The 21,895-nt window shown below is 43.4% G+C and overlaps 4 protein-coding genes across 6 annotated transcripts; 2 read left to right on the forward strand and 2 right to left on the reverse strand.

Moving 5' to 3' along the window:
• Positions 1 to 337: 337 nt before the first annotated feature.
• Positions 338 to 3,553, forward strand: LOC6560459. 2 transcript variants are annotated; one of them, XM_032734572.2, is made up of 4 exons: positions 338 to 657; positions 753 to 1,490; positions 2,559 to 3,053; positions 3,100 to 3,553. In XM_032734572.2, the coding sequence occupies exons 2-4, from the start codon at positions 1,343 to 1,345 to the stop codon at positions 3,450 to 3,452; spliced, it is 996 nt and encodes a 331-aa protein (XP_032590463.1). In that variant the 5' UTR covers positions 338 to 657; positions 753 to 1,342; the 3' UTR covers positions 3,453 to 3,553. The 2 variants fall into 2 exon arrangements, with proteins under 2 accessions (XP_032590463.1, XP_001987831.2); XM_001987795.3 differs by having other exon boundaries at positions 374 to 657; positions 3,124 to 3,553.
• A 3,108-nt stretch (positions 3,554 to 6,661) lies between these two features.
• On the reverse strand, positions 6,662 to 8,269 carry LOC6560460. Its single transcript, XM_001987796.3, has 5 exons — positions 7,983 to 8,269; positions 7,633 to 7,860; positions 7,470 to 7,555; positions 7,203 to 7,356; positions 6,662 to 6,959 (listed from the first exon to the last, which is right to left on the reverse strand). The coding sequence occupies exons 2-5, from the start codon at positions 7,808 to 7,810 to the stop codon at positions 6,811 to 6,813; spliced, it is 567 nt and encodes a 188-aa protein (XP_001987832.1). The 5' UTR covers positions 7,811 to 7,860; positions 7,983 to 8,269; the 3' UTR covers positions 6,662 to 6,810.
• A 213-nt stretch (positions 8,270 to 8,482) lies between these two features.
• On the forward strand, positions 8,483 to 11,048 carry LOC6560461. Its single transcript, XM_001987797.2, has 4 exons — positions 8,483 to 8,725; positions 9,175 to 9,242; positions 10,524 to 10,686; positions 10,777 to 11,048. The coding sequence occupies exons 1-4, from the start codon at positions 8,605 to 8,607 to the stop codon at positions 10,866 to 10,868; spliced, it is 444 nt and encodes a 147-aa protein (XP_001987833.1). The 5' UTR covers positions 8,483 to 8,604; the 3' UTR covers positions 10,869 to 11,048.
• LOC6559655 (protein dopey-1 homolog) lies at positions 11,017 to 21,831 on the reverse strand. Of its 2 annotated transcripts, none has more exons than XM_032734645.1 (11): positions 21,457 to 21,831; positions 20,850 to 21,034; positions 19,983 to 20,161; positions 18,700 to 19,917; positions 18,116 to 18,413; positions 17,260 to 18,052; positions 17,077 to 17,185; positions 12,519 to 16,951; positions 12,251 to 12,446; positions 11,816 to 12,167; positions 11,017 to 11,738 (listed from the first exon to the last, which is right to left on the reverse strand). In XM_032734645.1, the coding sequence occupies exons 2-11, from the start codon at positions 21,000 to 21,002 to the stop codon at positions 11,517 to 11,519; spliced, it is 7,953 nt and encodes a 2,650-aa protein (XP_032590536.1). In that variant the 5' UTR covers positions 21,003 to 21,034; positions 21,457 to 21,831; the 3' UTR covers positions 11,017 to 11,516. The 2 variants fall into 2 exon arrangements, with proteins under 2 accessions (XP_032590536.1, XP_001987834.1); XM_001987798.2 differs by having other exon boundaries at positions 18,116 to 18,416.
• Positions 21,832 to 21,895: the final 64 nt, after the last annotated feature.

Here is a 21,895-nt window from a genome sequence, read left to right on the forward strand (position 1 = left end):
ACATAATTACATGTCTTTGGCACAACAAATTTTAAAATAAACAATAATCATAAAATACGTTATCTTGGTGGCCCAAGTCCAGAACATTTGTTGAGTTTGAGTATTTTCTGGCTAGTAAATTAATTTACTGGTGAATTTGAAGCTTTGCTTCAGAGCGACATGTAATTTAATTAGTAAATGAATATACTGGTCAATTTGAAACTATGATGCAAAGCATTTTTATTATAATTAAAAATAAAAGGAAACTGCATAAATGTTCTGTTTTACAGGAATGTTGCAGCAAAAAATTAAGTGAAAAGTAGGTTGACAAATTAGCAAAGTGTTTGACAACTTTTAAATGGTTTTTGCAAAGTTCGGCGGCTGCTGTTCTCTCCGTTTTAGTTGCTGCTGCCTCTGCCGCTGCCTTTGTTGCATGTTGCTGCTGCTGCTGCTGCCTTGTCGTTGTTGTTAGCCATTAACTCACCGAGCGCGTCACAAAGAAGTTGCCACACGCTGCCAACGCTGCCCACAAGGCTAATTAGATTGCTGGATAGTACCGACCTTGTTGCTGCTGCTATTGCTGTTGTTGCTTATGTTGCTACTGCTATAAGGGATACTAAAAGCTGGACTCAAAGGCATGGAAAAATGTGGAGTGCAGAATGGAAGACAACAAAGCAGGTGCCAATAAGTCAAACAATGTTGGCTAGTAAAACCGCTAGCCACTATGACCCAGTTATGTAAATTTTGTAATTTTCCCTTTGACGTCACATTAGGGTCAGCGAGGAGCCAGCTCACAAAGGCAAAAGCAGCCGCCACAAGTTGAAAAAATCACAAACTCTACAACTCAATTGAATAACGCATTACGCAATAAAGCAGGATAATTGTGCGTGTTGCCGCAGAGATATTCCTTTTTAGCACACCTGAGCTTTATTACCGCTTAACAAGTGCAAATGGAGACAAGCGGTTCTCTTCTGAAAGGGTACTTTGGGCAACGCAATCCCCGGTCTACCACCCACTCGACATTTGGCCAATTGCCATCTCTGTGCATAAGAGCCAATATCAAAATCTCAAATCGCGTTTCAAATAACCAACTAATGTGACGGCTGCGACTGCTGCGCATGTCCTCAGTGCGCCACTTGCCACTTGCCACCTGCACCGACCCACCGCAATGTCTTCGTCGTCGTGGTCCTTGTCGTCCCGTCGCAGCCGAGGTGCAGGCAACAGGTGCTCGGGACGCCAGTTAGGATACATTCCTGGTGTCTATAAAAACGCACAAATTGGTCGCCTTTGCCGTTAGTCGCATTTGCTACGCCGTGTCATACGATCTTGTGCTTCAAACATGTTTTTTACAAGTCTTTAACCAATGGTAAAAGTAATCATTAATAAAGATGTCAATAGCTGCAAATCATACTTAATCAAATCTGATCAAACAACAACAGCAATGAGAATAATGGCGCTTCCCTGCTTCAGTTTAACGCGACTCATATTACTGCTGACTCTGCTAATGTCAGGTGAGATATATTAAAGATTAATTTCAAAAATTATAAACATAGATTTAAGGCTTTGCTTAAATAATATGGATACCTCTGAATAGCAGGAAGTATAACAGCAAACTTTTTCTCTAAAATGTTTGTTTATCAATTATGCTTTAACTATTATTGAATAACTATAAAAATAAAAGTTACTTTAATTTTGAGGCGACATAATAAAAGTGCATAAAAGTGTTTTCAAATGTCACACTTTTATTTTTACCATAAGCTCAACCAGTTACCAATTTGATAAGTTGAAGAATGACAAGTATGTTTAAATTGAATGAGACTTCTTGTAGAATTATATTGAACTGAAGTTAAGACTCTTTCAGTGCAAGTGTGCACTCCCATAAACTTCCTTAAAACCTATATTAATGGTTAATGTAAGTGGCATAAGCAAATCGGCGTGACATGAAATAAATATGCATGTGCAAATGTGTTATGCAAAAATCATGTATTCAATGCAGTAACAAATTGGGTAGCAAGACAATCTTATTCCTCGTAAAGAATTAGTATATAAAATAATATTAATATTCTGTGACCTAACAAACTAGAGTACTATCAGAATAGTCACTAGTGAATTATATACACATGCATATACTTGTGAAGCTTACGTAAAAGCGATAAGCCTTAATATATAGTGCCATTTTGTATAAAATAAAAATTGCCTTTCAATCTGAATACTTGTGAAGCTTAAGTAAAAGCGATAAGCCTTAATATATAGTCCCATTTTGTATAAAATAAAAATTATAAGTTTAAATAACAACTATGATATGTGTGTCCATGTGAACAAAAATATATACAAAAATGAATATTAGTAAGATTGTTTATTTTGTATAAAAGAAAATTGTTTGCTTTGTATAAAAGAATCTTACTAATCATCATCCCAATGTACACGTATCCATCGATTAATTGTTTTGTACGTCAATTGATACACATATCAGTAATTAAAATCTGCAATGCCTGAAACGGTAATTGAAAATCCGTTTCAGGATCTCGAAAATATTGCTCACATACATTCACAGACAAATAATGGTATTTGCTCCACAGCGACGCCATTGCGTCCCTCGCCCATCGATGGGGAGGCGGACAGCGTACAGGCCACCTGGGACTGGCCAATGGAAAGGTCAGAAAACTCCTACAGCAATTTTATGCACAACGGAAGGCCTTTGCCAAATTTTAAAACTGGGGAAACGACGCCGGAATTTTTCGATGCAATCGCGAAAGGGTTCAATTTCCCGCTGCTTCCGTTGTCCCTTAACGGTAGACTAAGGCGGCTTTGGCATCAGCGCTACGCAAAGTATCTGAAGGAGCTGCAGCTGCATCAGACGTCTTGGATGGACAATGTGCAATCTCCGGGTGACGAATCCATGCCGAAGCTGAAGCGTAACTCCATCTTATGGCCACCCAATGAAGATAATGAGCAGACAGCTTCCGACCAGCCTGATTACCCTTATGCCTATGTCACGCTCGAGGAACAACATAAACTGAAAGACGAACCGTCCGATTATAAGGGTCCATTATTCAGGCCTTCCATCAGTGCTGGTGGGTAGACCTTATGAGCTACTGAGCACTCGCTTATGTTTATTAGGTACCGCATTTGTCACTCTTCCAGGAGCTATGACCAATCTGGGTGACTTCTTCAAGCAGCTCAGGGCAAACGTGCAGTTTGCCGAGCATTCGCATCAGTTGGACGAGGGGGATTCCCAACTACTTGAGGGAGTGCACCGCCATCAGCTAGAGAAGGAAGAAAGTGACACAAAAGAAAATGAAGTTTCTGATTCCGGTCAGTCATCCGATCGTAAAAAATCCAAGCTGCTGCAATCCTTGCTTAGCTATCGACCCTCCCAGAAGATACGCTCGCTGGTGTCACGCAATCCCAACGGATATCGCGGCTCTCAGTTCATAGATCCCAGCTACATGTGGCTCGGTCTGGGCAAATGACCATAAGCCTTCCATTCACATGGTTACAACGTATGATCTTTCAAAACTTTTATCTGTGTGTACATATATAATATATATTTAAATTTAAAGGCAAGCACTAATAAATGCCACAAAACAAGAATGGCAAAAACTAATTAATCGACTTAACCTACTATTATACATATTTAAAAGTGAATTTTGATGCCAACAAGAAGCAAGCCCGCTGAAAGCAAATTCAGCTCCAAAAACAAAACAAAGTACGACGCAAGCGATCGTGAAATTTGAATATTATATGACTTTTTCAGATTCGCAGCACTTTCATTAGCAATAATTTTATCAGAATATATTAAACTGATGAACATTATAATTGTGTTTTTCAAGGGCAGCTTCTGCAAGCTGAGAGTAGTCTGGAAGGGGTAACCTCAAGCTTGCTTAGGGTTGCTGCAATAAACTTCAAATCAAACTCGACCTACACCTAAAAAAAAACTTAACAGCCTAAATTACAGCTGAGATATGTGTTTTAAAGTTAATGCATAAGTGTATCCACAAAAACTCAATCTTTTGAATCATCAACCGAATTTCATCTTATTCTTATCTGGATTTACACATATTCTTGTCAGATTAACGATTCGATTAATTGTTTTGTACGTCAATAGAAACGCATATCAGCAATTAAAATCTGCAGGACCTCAAACGGAAATTGAACATCCGTGTCAGGCTCTCAAATATATTTGGTTCCTAGGGCACACACATACATATACAAATAATTGCCCCCCTCGCCCATCGATGTGGAGGCGGACGGCGTACAGGCCACCTGGGAGTAGCCAATGAAGAGAAGGTCACAAAACTCCTACAGCTATTTTATGCACAACGGAAGCCTTTTGCCAAAATTTAAAACTGGGAAACGACGCCCGAATTTTCCGATGCGCTGGTGAAAGCGTTTAATTTCCGTTGAAAGGTAAGCGATAACGCCTTTGTATCTGAAGGAGCTGCAGTTGCATCAGACGTCTTGGGTGGGCGATGTGCAATCTCCGGCAGTCGATTTCACAGCGAAGCTGAAGTGTAACTCCATCTTATGGCTATCCAGTGAAGAGAATGAGCACGCAGTTTCCCACCTGCCTGACTGCCCTTATGTCTACAAGACGATAGAGCAAGAAAATTGTCTTTATTAGCTACTGAGCTATTGGCCCATTTGATATTAATTTAAAGATAAGCATTAAAGAATGACACAAAATTATTAAAATTAAATGGAGTTTACATATTTACGATTACATGGCAGATTATAGTAATTTACTGATTTGGATGTTGAAGTACAAACAAACTGCGACCCACTTTCCACCCAATTGGTTACGAAGATCGCGAATTAGCTATATACACAGTCATCTTCAATTCAACTTGACTTAAACTTGCACATAGTTAAAGTCCAAGGTTTTCTGATATACGAGTGTCCTGCGGCTGATTAGCAGGCGAAAGTTTTCGAATCTGCTTGAACAGCAAATGGATGCCAATGTGCTAAAGCTGTTAAAGATAGAGTTAATGAAAAGTTAGTTATGTATACAAGCGTACAAGTTTTTATCTGGTGCATATGGTAAATAAAACTAATGCACGCGATAAGAGGGAGATTGACTCGACCACTCATTTCCCGCCAGTGAGACGACAAATAAAAGAACGTATAATATATAATGCCGATGACGAATGGAATGTCAGAACTGATTATTCAGAACAACAGCAACGAATGACGCTCCTGCATGGGAGAACGAGAGATGAGCACAGTTGAGCATACGAATTTACAAGCATCGACACAGATCAAAGATATTTCCAGACTCCTCTTATCTTAATAATGCCCATAAAGAGCAAGCCCGAAGAGAAACAATTCAGCACACAAAAAAAAAAAAAAAAACAGGCAAACGATGCAAGCCAGCATCGATGCAAGTAAGCATTTGAATTTCGTCACCATACGAATGATAGGCAACAATCCCTTTAAAATGGAATAAACTGATGGACAATGGATTTGTCGTCACAGCTGGGACCATAATTCCAATAAAGCCCACGATGATGCCAGCTATTTTGAGGCACATTCTGCAAAAGCTTTTCAACATTTTGACAGACTGCGAATATTTTAATTAATAAATTCAGATAAGAGCTTTAGCAATTTGGCTCACAATTGAATTGATGTATAAAATTAAAAACAGATGCCAAAATAAATACGCCCACTGACTTATAGATAGCACCTTTTGCTAAATACAAACGTATACAAAGCGTGAATCTGCTTATTGGAATTGTGTGTATCTAAAAAGAATAATAATAATAATTGAAATGGATAAGTTAAATACGTTCTTAAACACATACTCATTCGCATATATTATTGAATTTCGTAAAGTACAGAAATGAATATTCTCAATTTCATATCAATACATCTCGGGAATTTCGTGCGATTAAAATTGTTACTTACATGTGTGTGTGTGTGTTGGATTCTCAGTAATTAAGTAAACGTACATATGTATATATGTATGTACAACAACGAAAAAATCCCCCAGTCGCAATGAGTTGTGAGCTTTGGCAATACCCATGTTTGTTTGTTCTACAGGCTATATATAAATAATAATGTTACTTGTTGCCCTGCGATTGCAAAACCGAAAAACCTGGTGTTCCCTACTGAAAAGTGGTCAATCACGTTTTCTCCATTAATTTCCATTGAATAAAATTGTTATATGTGCCTACGTACATATTTATATGCCATATATAATTACATTTAAAAGCAAAGCCTAACACACGACACAAAAAAACTTAAAACGAAAAAAAGTTGTTCTTTTTTCAATTAAATATATACAATACAATACGTACATGCTGTGCATTTGAGTTTTAACAAGAAATATATTTGTTTATATTTGTATATCCACCAAATTTGTATTTAGCCTGCAGCATATTGGCACAAATGAAACAAAAGTTGCTTTGGAATTCGCAAAAGCTCCCAGCTGCAAATGAACATCTCCCTTATCGATGCGAATTTCACCATATTTCTCATTGATACATGGAACCCACAACTCAAAGCCAGCTTTTGACAACGTCAGCTGCTTTGGTGCAAATGCGGCCAGCCTGGTATTCCCCACTCCAAGACAATCGTGATTTTTCAATACCTATCGATTCAAACTTGTATCTGTGTGTACATATGTATATATTTATTTTTTTAAATAAATGCCTGAAAAATGGCAGAAAATATTTGATCATTGTTACATTTTTCGATATTACGACAATACACTATGTGCATGCGTATGGCTAATTTAATTATAACATCAAAAATATATGATTTTCGTTATAGTTGAAAGCTTATTTCGCTTAAGGCGTTCCACATCGTTAAATCCTATTGGACCCCGGGAACTTAGATTTTGGTATATGTGGGATAAGTGTTGCTCTGCTGTGGCACGGCCATGCCCTGCGATTGGACTATCAGCGGTCGCTGCTGATCGCGTGAGGCCTGAATCTGCTTGAACAGCGAGTAGATGCCATAGTAAATGTAGATTTGTAAGGCTGAACGAGAACGAGAGAGAGATGGCGCAAGGAAATGCGCAGTTAGTTTCGTACTGTACGAGTTTATATGTATTGAACAGTAAATACATATGTATGTATATATTTGCAAAAGAGCCGGCAAGTAAACACATGCATACATACATACATACGTATACAAAGTGCACATGTGTGTGCTGTGCAATCGAATACACATTGATTTCTCCAATGGGAGTGGAGTGAAGAGGGGAGGAGACCGTGACTCACCAAGTGCAAGTAAACTCAAAATCAGGGCGGGAAAAGCGTTGCCTATCGCACCACCCGAAACCGACATAAATAGGAATGCCATTTGATATATGATGGCGAAGATGAGTCCGACTCCAGAATTGATCAGCCACGGCAACAACAGCAAATGGCGCTCCTGCATTGGAGAAAAAGAGATGATCATACACACTTTATAAAATGCAAATACAAACAGAAGACGAGCAACAACATCAACTGATGACTTTCACTTCACCTCCGCCATCCACTCACCTTCATAGTGCCCAGGATAAGCAGAGCCGATGACAGCAAATTGAGTATAACCATGGCCAAATAGACGCTGCACACAATGATAATGGCTGCATGACAAATGATTAAGTTTAACGCATCCGATTCGCCACCGCCTTTGCACTCCCTCTCTTTCTCTTTCGCTTACCCGTGTGGACTTGTTCATAATTCACGTCCATGTGATCCATAACCTGTTTGGCAAGCACATCGGAGTTGCCCAACACGACGGACGCCAGAATCATCAACACAAATGAGCCAACAACACCCAACCAGCCGAGAACGACACCGGCGGTGTTGAGGCGCATGCAACACAGACTTGTCAACATTTTGCACTCGTTTTTGTTTTTTTTTATCAACAAATTCCAAAATGGACTACCTTCAACAATAAAACCACAAAAATTAATTACTTTGTATAATGTAATCCGATGCGAACACAAAACAAGCACACATATTTACATATGTATAGATACACATATGTGTGTAGAAAAGCGAACAAACCTTTAGCTAGAACTTTATGTAGATGCCTCGTACGCGTCTCTAATGAGAATGAATTCAATGTTGTGAAATGCGCAGCAACGTTGTCGGCTAAGTGATAGAGTTGTGCTGGGATGAGACGTGCAAGTCACAATCACAATATTGCTGACGTGTGGATTTTAGATGTTTATCGAAATGTGAAGCAAATAAAAATGCTATGCTGATGTTTAAGTTATTAGAATATTCAATTATAACTATTGTTACAACATTTCCCAGTGTTTAGCTTCAGACAAGTCGATAAGCCTTTTTAAATATGCATTCACATTGCTAGTCACAATTGTCACTTTATGCACAAAGTAGCAGTTACATTTCACAGCGTGACTTATGTTAACTAATAGATATTGCCAGACTGCTAATATTTTAAATGTAATTAAAAAATATATTTGACAGTACTGTTAAGCTATGGCTCTCTTCATCTCCAGTGGGAGATGAATGTGGCACAGAATTTGGAGACGCGTCAGTTAAGGTTAACCTGTTGCGCGCGCTAGTAGTGTTTTAGTTGAAGTGTCTTGGATCATTCCGTTTCAAATCTGGGAAAAACTGCTAGCATTGTGAACGTCACTCAGTATTTAAGCCAAGCCTAAATATGAAACTCGAGCTAACCGTCGATCGTGGACCATGCGATACAGAATTACGTAGCTGGTGCCTGGGCATAGCGATCTATACGCTAATTGCCATAGCATTAAATACGTTATTTGCACCAGGGGGTGAGTAAAACAATATATGTTTCATTACCTTGTCGTCTCCTTATATACATGTATGTGTGTGTGTGTATGTTTATAGGTTTTGTATTTTTGTTGTGAGTTTTCTCCATTTAATTTGATGCTTCCACACACACACACACAACATACACACACAACATACACACACATACACACACACATGCGGTGACAGTCCCACATTTAATATGTATGTGTTCATGAATATAGCTAAACGTAAATATAAAGAATGAGCTAATGCTTAAGCTATAAAAGGCGTTTCAAAACGTGTTCTCATGACGAGGGCGAATTTTTCGTTTTTCTATTTTTTTTTTTGTTTTTGTTAAATTAATTTATTTTATTTTTTTGAATTACATACATAGTTTGGAATTTAAATGACAATGATGCCAAGTTTGAATACAGTGATGATCACACATAGATTAATTCTTATATTTCAGTTATGTCTTTTATTGCTTTTGCAATTGCTCTCATTGCAAACGTTTGCTTACTTATTGGCTGCCTCCGGGTAAGTTTATATATTTATACGTATACTTTTATAAATAGAAAATGTTTGTAGGCATTCATTCATTCATTCGTTTTAAATATAAGAATTTTGATACTTCCGATATGGGACCAACAAGTAGTTGGTTCTGATAAGCCATATCTATAGGTGAAGATTGCTCTTACAAATGTATATATATTTACATTGTGATGACTGGGCGGCAAGCCACACACACATTTTTGTTTTTTTTTGTTCCAATGTGAGCAACAAGTGTTAAAAATGCTAATTTTGCCAACAACACAAAATAAGCGGCAATTTGTAATCTGCTCCCATTGGAAAAAAAGAGCGTATACCTGGTCGTCAGATTAAGATATATATACATAACGGCTGCGATTTAACTCTAGTATTTAAGTCTACGCAAGGTCGTACGCAGGGCGGGATAGCTGCTAACGAAATTCAACACCCCCTTCACGATAAGCTGGGCACGCCCTTGTGCATACACTTCTTTTACATTGAGCAGCTTACAAACTAGACTTAAAATGCACTTGAGATGAACATACAATCAGTCAGAAAGTAGATTATATATTTTGCACTATAAATTTAAAACACCAACCGATCTTTTTTTACGAAATGATGTGTGGGACTAACTTCTATTGTCTTTGCTAAAATGGGAATTAGCTTATTCCGGAGTGCGAGACATTATTATATTTTGTTTACTGTTCAAGGTCTTTTTTCGAACATTTGTGTATATATATGTATATGTATATGTACACACCTATCTTGATTCCACAGCTTAAATCTTTTGAACGATTGTTCCCATGTCAGCTGTATAGTTCCTGTAGTGATCTGATGCGGTCTGATCCGACATATGTAATGCCTATTGCAAAAATATGGATAAATGCCAAGTTTCCACAATAAAACTGCTTTAAAACTAAATATAAAAATATATAAAAAATGGGGACAGGCCATTCTGACCGACAGACCAAAAAGAATATATAATTTTTGTACAATGGTACACAACAAGCGCGAAAGAACTATACATATTTATATAAATATACATCTGTTTGCATATATCTGTGTCCACCGTAAATCAAGTTTTCAAGATTTTCATATATTTCAAATTTGATAGCATTAGACATATTTACGCATCTTTATTGCTAGAGCTAGCTGTTATTAATCAGTTAAAGGGCATCTGCCGTTTGTTTTCACATTACGTATCCAATTTCCTCATAAAAATAAACATTGTACATTTCCACATCTATAGTAAATACTTACATATATATATATATCTGATTTTCCTTGCAGTATAATCATGTGCTTGTTGGCATCTGGCTGATATATGCCATTCTAATAGCCATCAACTTTCCGTTTGCCATATTCGGCACCATCTTCCACTTTGGTGGCTATCGGGAGAGCAGTGGTTTCAACAATGTGTTCTTAGCACTGCTCGTTTACATTATACAACTGCGTAAGTTCTTTTTTGATGTGTGACTTTCATTGAACTTGTGAAAAATAGATGTTATCCTTTGTTCCTTCTTCTGTTTTTGCTCCCCCCCAGTGATTTGCGCCTTTTGCGCTCGCATCGTCTACTCGTACTACTTGCAGCTGAAGGGACGCCAGACGAGTCCGCAACACTCGGTCGTCGTTTGAATCTCAGCTCTTGCCAGCCACCGTTTGCATTTCGTCTTAATCACCTCTTTTCAGTGCATTTGCCGGCAATTGTTTACTTTAAGAATCTAATACCATGTGCCTTCTTATATAAATACGTTATATATATATTTATATGTAATAGATTTGTAATAAAATACGATTTGTTCTATTGAATTACAATTTGTCGTTAAACATGTTATTTGTTATTTACTTCGGCGCAGCTATCAACAGTTTGAAATATACATATACATACATACAGGGTGCTATTATCAGCTAAATATTTCATAGGACTTATGCAACAGTTAAAACAATGCTCATTAATACACATAATCGACTATATTGGATATATCTACTATACTGCACACTAACTAACTATCTATCGTATCATATCGTATCGCTTGCTTGGCCCACTCCCTAAACGTAAAATGGAAAGTTTGTCTTCTTGGTTGTTTGCGTGAAGCTTGTCTCCGTCTCATTTTGGCTGCTGAGTTTCGCTTGAACCGCCGCAAAGAGACGCGCCGTCTGCCCGGAAGATGGAGGCGTAGCTCCACCGATGCCACCCAGATTCAGCTCCAGCTCGAACTGTGTCAGGCTTGTTGTTGTTTGAATGTGGGCCTGCGTCGTCTGCCTGTAGGCCGCGACCAGTTTTCATCTGGGCGTTGTTATGCTGGGCAGCTTCTCCAGGAAATCTTGGGCGAGCACATCTTCGATCTCCTTCAGACAGTTGGCCACCGTCTGCTCCGTGTCGGCATAGTTACACGGATGTGGACAGGTGATGCCCAGCGTGGAGAAGAATGGATATAGCTCCTGCAGCGATTGCAGTTGCTGGAAGCCCAACATCAAATGACGATTACGCGGACGCTGCAACAGCTGTGCAAGGTGATTTAATTTAGTTGCGCATCTCAATCTCAAACAGTAAACGGTGACCCATTGAGATGTCCACTTACCGGCGAGTGACTGGTGTATTTCATGTCCATGAGGCGCGCCACGCGACGCACGTGCGGCACATAGAGGGCATTGGGCAGCGCTGCCAGATTTTCGATGCTGCCATTAGGCAGCGGCAGCGGCACCATTTCCTCATGCACATCGAACTCGGTACCAACGAAGGCCCAGCGATACATTTGAAAATGCGGCAGCTTTGTCGCCGGCAGCACACAGCCCAGTTCCAGTAGCTTGCACGCCTCCAGTTGCACCGAACGCCACTGTTGCATGGGCGTCTGCGCGTTTATTCCATTGCTGGCGCTCGAGTTGGACGACGACCAGGAGACATCAATGCCAGGCAGCAGTCGGCTTTGCTGGCTGTAAGTGATTAGTAGTTATTAATTTTGATTTAATTACAGTTGAAACATTTAATTGGTTGTCGATATTTGATTCGAACCCACCTGCGCTCATCGCTCTCCGATTTCAATTCCTGTTCCATTTGTAGGAACACTTGCACCATTTCAGCTATGATGATGGGCCACAGCGAGGTGACGTGATCGGGCGACATGCGCAGCAACAGGACACGGAAGCACAGCAATACAGCGGCCTGCACAGATGGACCCAGGGGTACCAAACGCAAACTGTTGGCCAATTGCTCTGCAAAGGGAAATGCAAGTAAACATTAATAAAATAATAATAATAATATCTTTGCTATTTAGTGACACTTACCCTGAATATCTGGCATGTACTTGTTGTGCTGATCGAACTCACTACAGTAGATGACAAAGGCGAGACGCTTGAGAAGCATGGCGCGCAGCTCGTATTCCTGGTCGCGCGACGCGAAGATATTGAGGCTTCCCGCCTGGGAGAGCGAGACGCGGGTCATTAGCTCGCGGAATGTGGTATTGTCATAGGTCATCAGACTGTCCATGATCTGCCGCCAGAATGGCAGGCATGAGATGTGCATCTGAAAGAAAGTGGTGTCCAGCAGCAGATCGAGCATATCCTTGCGCCACGCCTTGCGCGTATACTGATAGACACTGAGGCTGGCCAACAGGGCGGAGCACGCATAAAAGAAGGGCACATTGCGAGCCGTATGATTCTTCAGATACGGCGTTATATTGTACAGCAGCGTGGTCACAATCGTCACCACCTTGTCCTTCTCCTGCGAACCGTACGCAACGTCCAGCAGATTGGAGAGTATGCCAGCGAGAACGCTTTGCGCCTGCAGCGAATACTGCTGAATGCCGCCGCCGAGACTATTATCCTTGGCGTGGCCATCCGTATCCTCCTTAACGGCCAGATTTCGACGCAGCCAGGTGGTCTGCTCTAGACAGGCGCCCGCCACACTGGACAGCGAGTCCACCAGCCGAGCGGTGATATCGTGGAGTTCACGCACCTCCTTCTTGTCCGGGAAGGGCATCTGGGGACAACGCTGCACAAACTCATTGAGCAGCATCAGCAGCGCAAACTGTGCAGGCGGCGAAAGACTTAGACCATCTCTAATCAGCACCAGCAATGCAGCCCAAGCATCTGCCAGCTGTAGCGCCGGAGCCGATCTCATGTAGAAATAGAACAGCTCCAAGGCGCTAACCTCAATGCTGAGCTGTGCGGGTGGCCGGTGAATGGGTGGTGGTGACTTGACCACCTGATGCAGTGTCTGCACAAACGAATCCATCGGCATCACCCGAATGCTGGACACCAGCGACACAAGACTGAGCTGAGCCGGGCATGCCTGCAGCGTGGAGTTGCGCTGAAACTGCTCCGAAATGCTCAAGGAGCTGTTGTTATTGGTGTTGTTGCTACTGCAACCTCGCTGTTGCCAGGTGACTGCAATCGCAGCTAGGAAGTTGCAGCCATGATGTAATGAGACGGGAGAGAGAAACTCCAACAGCTGTTGTCGCACCGGACGCAATTGACCCAATTCGCTGTCCCAAATGGCCGCAACGCTTGTCATGATCCGTGGCAGATGCGACAGGACAGCATTCCGTGCCGCCTGTAATTGTGGATTACGTGGCGCCGAGGCAGTCGACGAGGATTCATTCGCCGAGAGAAAGGAGTGCACAATGCTATTAAGCAATTGTCCCGTGCTGGAACTTTGTGATGCGGCACTAGTCTGTGGATAGGCCTGATTGAAGAGATGCGAGAGCGCTGTCTGCTGTGTGTTGTCCAGCAGGCAGTAGTGACAGAGAATGGTCAGCGCCTCCAGCTGGACGAGCACATAGTCGGGCGGAAAGTGACGCTGCTGGGGCAGCGTGAGCCGGGCCAGGCGATCCAGATTGTTGCACAGCTGATGGACCACGCTAATCACAATGTTTGTAAGCGACCCGAAACTGAAGCAGTTCAATGAACTGGTCACCAGATCCGTCCAGTTGCGATGCAGGTGCCGCAAGCGCTCCTGTTGCAGTGCACCAAGCACGGCGGCGAGGAACATGGGTTGCTGACTGATCAAACAGTTGGGCAAGTATTTGACATTGGCAGCTGCTCCCTCGGCTAGCCGTGTGGGCGATGCATTCCCAGAGCCATTGTGGTGATCGTCAGCAGCGCCCGTGCTGGGCGTATCCTGACGCAACTGATGTACCTCATTCTCCAGCCGTATGACGGACAATAGAAGCCGCAACAGCTGCAGCTGAAAGCCATCTGCATGCAATTGATCATCCTGTGGATCATTAAAGCTAAGCACCTTATCCGCATAGCTGGTGCCGCCGGCTCGCCGTCCATAGCTGCAGACGGAGCTATTGAGGCAGTGCAGCATGACCTTTTGGAGCTTGGCACGCGCCAACAGATCAGCAATATAGCAGGCCAAGCCACGGCCCATACCCTTGACAATCTCAATCAGTTCCGTGCAGATGAGCGCCAGCAGCTCAATGCTCTCCAGCTGAATCCGCCGGTTGTTCACCACATCCTGCAGCGTTGGCGGTTGTCGCTGGGCATCCAACGATTCACGCTGAAAGTAGCCACGGGCATAGAACAACAGCAATGTGACCAACAGTTCCAGATGCATGCAGCCCCGATATCCTTGAGCGTACTCCGAGTTGCCAACGCTACCGTCAAACCCTTTGCCAGAGATGCTCTTGCGATGCCGGATGAGCAATTGCTTCAGACTGCCGCTCGTGAACGATGTGGTTATAGAGAGGCAAAGGAACGTTCGCTTGTCGCAGCAGATGATGTTGCGCAACGTTTGCAGTGCGTAGAGCGTCTGTCTAGTGTCATAGATAGCCAGATATAGCAGCAGATGATTGTGATAGAGATGCGCTGAATCCGTCGCCATGTGGCGAGTGATGCCAATGCCCAAGGAACTGCTGCTCTTTGTGGAGGAACGTATACTCTGCTGCTCCTCGGCAGCGGCAACGGCAGCAGCTGCTGCCGCATTCTGACGCAGAATCTCCACATTCTGTTTGCTCTTCTCAAGCGTCTTTTGCCAGTCGGCCGGCTGCAGTTTGCTGGTCTCCAGGCACAGATTGCGTCGCTTGTCCTCCACATTGATGGTGCATTGGCTGGCCGCCTCATTACCTAGCTCTGGCTCCTCCTCGCTGTGCTCTGTTTCCAATTGCTCTGCGGGATTGCTGTGATTGCTGTCCGTCGAGGTTTTCGAGATGCAACTGAGACGCTTCTTCTCGCTGCTGCTGAGTAGCTTCTTACGCTTGCGCTGCTCCTTAGACTCCTTGGTTTGCTTTTTGTCGACGGCTGCCTCGTTGAAATACTCATCTGCCGGCAGGGCATGCTCGTTGTCCGGTGCCTGTTCCGCGGGCTCATTGAGACTGGAGTCACCTGGTGTCTTCTCACGCGTCAATCGATACGTTTTGCGACTCTTGATCCGCTCGTATTGGGTGAGTGTTTCGGTAACACGCTCGCAGTCGCCAACAAAACGCTTGACATCATCGCTGGCGGCAGCAGCGCCGCTGGAGCTGATCGTGAGGCTATCTTCCTTGTCAATGCTCGTCTCGCGCATCTCCGAGTCCGACTCGAATTCACTGCTCTCCGACTGATCGGTTATGTCCTGGTCGTAGTGCAGAGAGGGCTCCGGCTCCGGATTGGGCGCTGTTGCTGTCACCTCATTCTCATCCATTGCGCTGGCCAGCTTTTGCTCCAGCGGCGTTTGCGGCGCATCCTTGCCAGCCGTATGAACTAGCTCAATGCGCGGCTCCTCCAGATCCGTTTCATCATCGAAATCATGTGCATTCTCCAGCGGATTAATGATCAGACCAATGGTGTTAATGTCCTGCATTGCCTCACTGGCCAGCGGCGCCTTGTCGCTCACAAAATTTGACGTTTTATTCGATTTGCCACTGAGCGTGACGCCAAAGATCTTCTTGGGCAGATGTCGGATGGGACTCTTCTTCTTGGCACCGCTGCTGCCGTGACCAATGCCGCCTGTGGAGCTGCTGCTGCTGGCCGCCTCCATGTGATGATACTTAACGTTGCCCTGCTCCGAACTAATGGCGTACACATCGCGCTCAAATGCCGGCGCCTGTTGATCCTCATCGCCAGCGTGCTCCGCATCCGTTGCTTCGCGATATAGTTGCTGCATATGGACAATGCCGACACGCTTCGAACTGGCGGAGAGTAAAATCTTGTAAAGCGGTTTAGTCAAACGAGCCAAATCGCCACGCAAGAGCGAGGCCTGCAGCCAGTTGCTGACGAACGTGCGCTCGGACATGTAATGCGGCAGGGCTAGCGTGTCGAGCACCTTGAGCAGAGTCTTCTCGAAGCCACGCGACATCTGCTTCTCCCTGCCCAGATGCCAGAGTAGCTCGAACTTTTTGTAGCTGCGCGCCTGACTCTCGCGCAGACGATCCAGGCAGACAGAGGGACATAGAAGCTGGACATCTGTCATCCGTTCCAGCTGGAAGCTGCGCAACGAGTTACTATGCCCGGTTTGTGACTGTGCCTGCAGCAGATGCTGGGCATGCATCCGATTGCCGATTATCGACTCGACGAGGCCACTGTCCAGGCAGCTGTGCAGCTGATGCAGCAGTGCTGCTATTTGCGAGGGATCAATGCCCGGTGTGCCCAAATAATCCCACAAAATGGAGCTGACCAGCTGAAAGATGCGCGTGTGCTGCTCCATATAGCTAACGTGCCCAAATTTCAGCAGCGGCAACATCACCACAAACGTAACACCCGGTCCAGTCGTGTGCTCGATCTGTGAGCGCAACAGGCTGCAAGCAAGCAGAGATGTGAAACTTCAGTATACAATTGATATAGTTATAATGTGTGGTAAATCGGAGCATAAGGAACGTTTCGCTGCTTATTATCAACTCTTGAAATTCAGTGTTCCCATTACCTAATCAAATCGAAGAGCGTAGTAATGGAAGCCACCTGTAGCTCCTTATCGCTCTGAGCAAAGCAGGCCACAAGACAAAGAACCTTCAGCCAGTTGGGCAGTTCCGGCTCTAGAAAAGAGAGAGAGAGAGAGAGGATTATTTATATATGTACTTTGCACAAGCTGTGTTATGCTGATCATTACCACTCTTGTCCAGCACAATATGCTGATTGCAATTGGGAAATGTGGACATCTCGACGAGCAGCGTGGCAGCCAATTTAATGGCAGAGCGTAAGGCCGAACTCAATTGCAGATCAGATAGCTGTTGAACGCTGCGCTGTGTTTGGGTATCGATGAGTAGCTTCTGCTGGGGCTCATCGCAGGCGTCGCTGTCGCTGCTCAGCTCACTGGCGGTGACAGTGGACAGTGAGAGATTGAGCAGACGCTGCAGCTGCTTGGAGCGCGGCATCAGATCCACACGCAGCAGATTAAACAATCGATCGATTTGTGACTCACGTACCGAGCTCTTTTGCTCCAGCACTTGCTCCACCGTAAACATACTCGAGCTGTGGCTGGTGCTGCGCTGTAGTTGCACCTTAATCGCACATTTCGCACTGAAATCGGAGCTGTCTGGGCTGGCGGCTGTTTCAATTTGCAGCACCTGGCGGGCGATGTAGACCTCAAAGAAGATCTCGTATTGTCGTATACATTTCTCTAGTATTGAGAAACCGCGTTGTTGCTGCGCATTTGTCTGTTCCTCGTCCAGTTGGAATTCAGCACAGTTTTCTGGGGGTGCACTCTTAGGCGGCTCCTCGCCTGCGTCATCATTTACATCACTAGACACTGCTGGGCTGGGCGCTATAACAATGTCCTTTGGTCGTGTTTTCTTCGGGCTGCTGCGTATAAAGGGCACCTTGGCTTTGGCCTTGATCTTTTTAATGCTACGCGGCGTGTCCAAATCTGACGAGGACTGCTGGCCTGTATCCGAGGCGCTTATCTGCAATGGGAAAGGGTATTTTTTTAATATTCGTAATATAAATCAGGTTAATTGGGCATTTACATCTTTGTCCAGTTCGGAGAGTCGTGAAAAGGATTTGGCCTTCTTTTTGGGACTGTGCCGCACCACGCTCTGATTGGAGGCCGAACGTCGGATTAGCTCCTCATCATTGGGTTCGGCACTCTGCGAATGCTCGCCAAATTGATTGAGTCGCGAATCAGATTTACTCTTCTCTAGCGCATTGGCGGCTTGTGTCGTCGACTCCAAAATGTTGTTACTGTTGCTGCTGCCTGCGGCATTGGCAATCTTCTCCATGGATCCTGAGGTGCTCTGTTCCATCACCTTATTCAGTTTAATTGGGCTACTGCAAACAATATGTAATTGATATATAAATATATATGCAATATGTTATAAGAATGTTAATAGTGAAGATATCTTAAATAAGATAAGATGTTATCAATATGATATAGTTAACCGGGTCGATCGACTTCGACATACATACATACATACATATCTTCTACATACATATGTTCTACCCGCCACAAAAAAAAAGATAGCTTCAAAGCTAAGTTAGCAAGAATATATAACTATAGAGAGATGTATCCGTCAATATTCTCATCATTTAAGGATCACCCCCAGTCACTTACGTTATCATTGGTTGTACACGCGAGACAATCTTCATGCAGAGCTTTAGGGAGGCGGTGATCTCATCGCTGCTCATGCGATCCACGTGGATGGAGAGTAGCTGGGTAACGGCCAGAAATACTTTCGGCAAGTAGACGCGTGTGGTTTCCGTGTACATTTCCAGTGAGATGGTTTCCAACAGAAATTCGGTGAGCACGCAAATTTCCAACACACAGGGATCACCGGAGCCAACGATGCTGACGAATTTGCCATCGCTATTGGACTGGGCAGAGGTGGGCGCCTGCTGGCAGGCGCGCTCAAATATGTTGGTCATGTAGCTCCAGATGTACGCCGGATCGAAGGTGGCAAACAGCAGATTGGCCGACTTGAGCGCGTCCGCATTACTGCTAGAAATGTACATGGTGCGAATTATGTCATGCAGCACAAAGTCTAGCACGGCGCTGCCGATCTCCGCCTTGTCCAACAGCGACAGCATAATGCGATACGGCTTCAGATCCATGGGCTGGCACTCCAGGCTCAATCGCAGCGTGCTCACCAAAGCGTTAATTAGTATGTGCCGTGAATGCGTTATAAAATATGGCTCCTCCTTCAGGCCATCGATGGGCGCTGAATCTAGCGATAGTGTGTCATAAGTGGGCGAATTTTTCGTCACCTCACTGGCCAGCAGCCAGGAGAAGAGTCGTTTATTTAGCGACATATCGCGTCTCAGTATTGTATTCAGTCCGTTCGTAACCAGCACCACCAGCTGCTCCTCCTCCAGAAGGCGGGTGTGCATGGGAAAGCCGAGCAACAGGAACTCCAGCGTATTGCGCTGCACCAATATCAGAGTATCGTTAAGGCAGGCGCACAGCGCCGACATCATGATCTCTCGATTGTGACCCATTATGTATATCTGTTTCTGCATATCCAGGCGCTTATTGAAGTGCTCCAGCAGAAATGTAATTGCGGGCAAGCGTATCGCTGCATTATTAGCCACAGATTCCCATAGAACCGTATAAAAGTGCATCGGATTGACAGCCACGCACACATTCTTGAGCAACGCACTAATACGCTCAAAATGATCCAGTCCACAATCATAGCCGGGCAGCACGCCACTCAGGAATCCACTGAGCGCAGGCCGCAGCTTATCGCCCAACGGCGCAAAGTATGTCTCATAGATGGTCAAGAGTGCCGGACGCACATTCATGGCCGCATAGCCGAGCAGTGGAAAGAGTCCAGCACTAGAGTAGATAGGAATAATTTACATTATTTTTATAACTTTTATTTTTACTTTCATGTTACTCACCCATATATAAACTCCGTTGCCAGACGTTCTGGTCCCGTTTTGCTGAATATCACCGAGTACGTTTCCAGTGCCTTTAGATGCACACCCGAGGGCAGGGCGGGATGCATGCATTGAGCCAGACGCTTGGCAATCTTCAGGCGTCTGGGTATGACCTGATACTGCGAATTACTTGATATCGCCTGTGGCAAAACGAGATGACGACGAAGACAAAATTTATAAGACAACAGTTGAAAAGGGCTTACAAATACAAAATTTAAAGTCACGTTTTTTACGGCTATAACAGAATAAATCTATATCTATCTATCTATAAAGATAGTGGACAATACTAATTAAACATATATATTTAAGGCGAAGTCTATATATATAAAGTAGTTTCTGATTTATTCAATAATTTAATGATTGTGCTTGTTTAACAAGCTAAGTAAACAATCTGTAAAGTTAATCTTTCAAATTTAATTATATACAAAAGGGAACTAAACTGGTTTTATGGTATGTACATACATTATTACAAATAATGAATAGTATATGATACAAATTCTGATTTATGTTCTTCAGCAACATACAATTTTTAAAGTACTAATTAAAATCTTTCTAGGCTGGGCAAAGAGAAACACTCAAAGTGTAAATTACTAAATGATTTGATTTAAAAAAAACCACCGCAATTGCGCGAATGTACAAATATATTTGCGATAAGGGTGCCTGCGTTGTTTCAGTAAATTGCCGCATGAATCAGCGGTGGAGCAAATGCTGGCTTTTTATTTTGTGGGTGTATGGGTGCAGCCGGGTAAAGTAGCGCGGGTCAAGCTTACTTATTGATGTATTGATGGATATATTATAAACAATGCATAGTGCATTATACCAGCATACCTTGCTCAGTTTGCCCAGTGCGGATATTAAGTCCGCCCACTCGCTGGAGTACTCAAAATTGCGCAGTGCTTTATCTATGTTCGTCATATATTGACGATACTTCGCCTCGGCCATGAGCTTCTGCTCCTCGACGAGCATGTCCGCAGATTCCATGGCGTCAATTGTATCCGACTCGATAGCTTCAACTGAACGATACAAAAAAAAAAAAAAAAAAACAAATCAAATAAAATCAACAATAACAACAACTATAAGAAGAAAATCAATAACAATTAACAAACACTTGTTGCCGTTCGCTTGCGTTTCCTTGAGTTTGAGTTTAAGTTTTTTCTATTTTTGTGTGTTAAGTTGGTTTTAACTGTAAATTCATACATATTTAATGAGTGTGGCATCTGCGTCAACTGCAACAACTGCTTGCCAACCAACAACGATGGACAACAAAAATGTTGAAATCACTAGCGAAAATTGCTAGTTTGTGTGAGTGAGTCTGTGTATGTATGCGTGCTTATGGGTTCTTTGTTCACACACACACGCACATACACACAGATGTTTGGCATCAGTTTAGACCCAAATTGAATTTGATTTCTTTTGTATATATTTCACATTTCACCTTATTAACCCCCTCAAGTCAACAGCAGCCTTGTTTTCTGCTTGCTGTCTCGCGCACGTCACACAATTTACTGCGATCGCAATTGCTGTGACGACGACTTGAGACTCGCGACTTGCGCCTCGCGACCAGCTGATGACGAATTTTTGCAGACAGACGACGACTTTTGTTTATTGTATTGTTGAATTATTATTATTTGCAAGTGGCGTTGAACGGTCCCTCTACGACATTTTGTGTCGCCATCGGTAATTGCACATGTTTATAATTATTCTAGTCTATTGATTTACATTGCAAAAATATACGTTTTGCCAACAAAAAAACGAATCACAATAAAATAATGCAGACTGCTGGTCGTGGTCTTATATTTTCCAATGCATTGTATAAAATATCGATATATCGATAGCTACTCTTGGTTATAGTGGCATGACACTCACTCATTTTT

This window comes from Drosophila grimshawi, unplaced genomic scaffold (genome assembly GCF_018153295.1).
Source record: "Drosophila grimshawi isolate 15287-2541.00 unplaced genomic scaffold, ASM1815329v1 contig_184, whole genome shotgun sequence".
In the NCBI taxonomy this organism is placed as follows: domain Eukaryota; kingdom Metazoa; phylum Arthropoda; class Insecta; order Diptera; family Drosophilidae; genus Drosophila; species Drosophila grimshawi.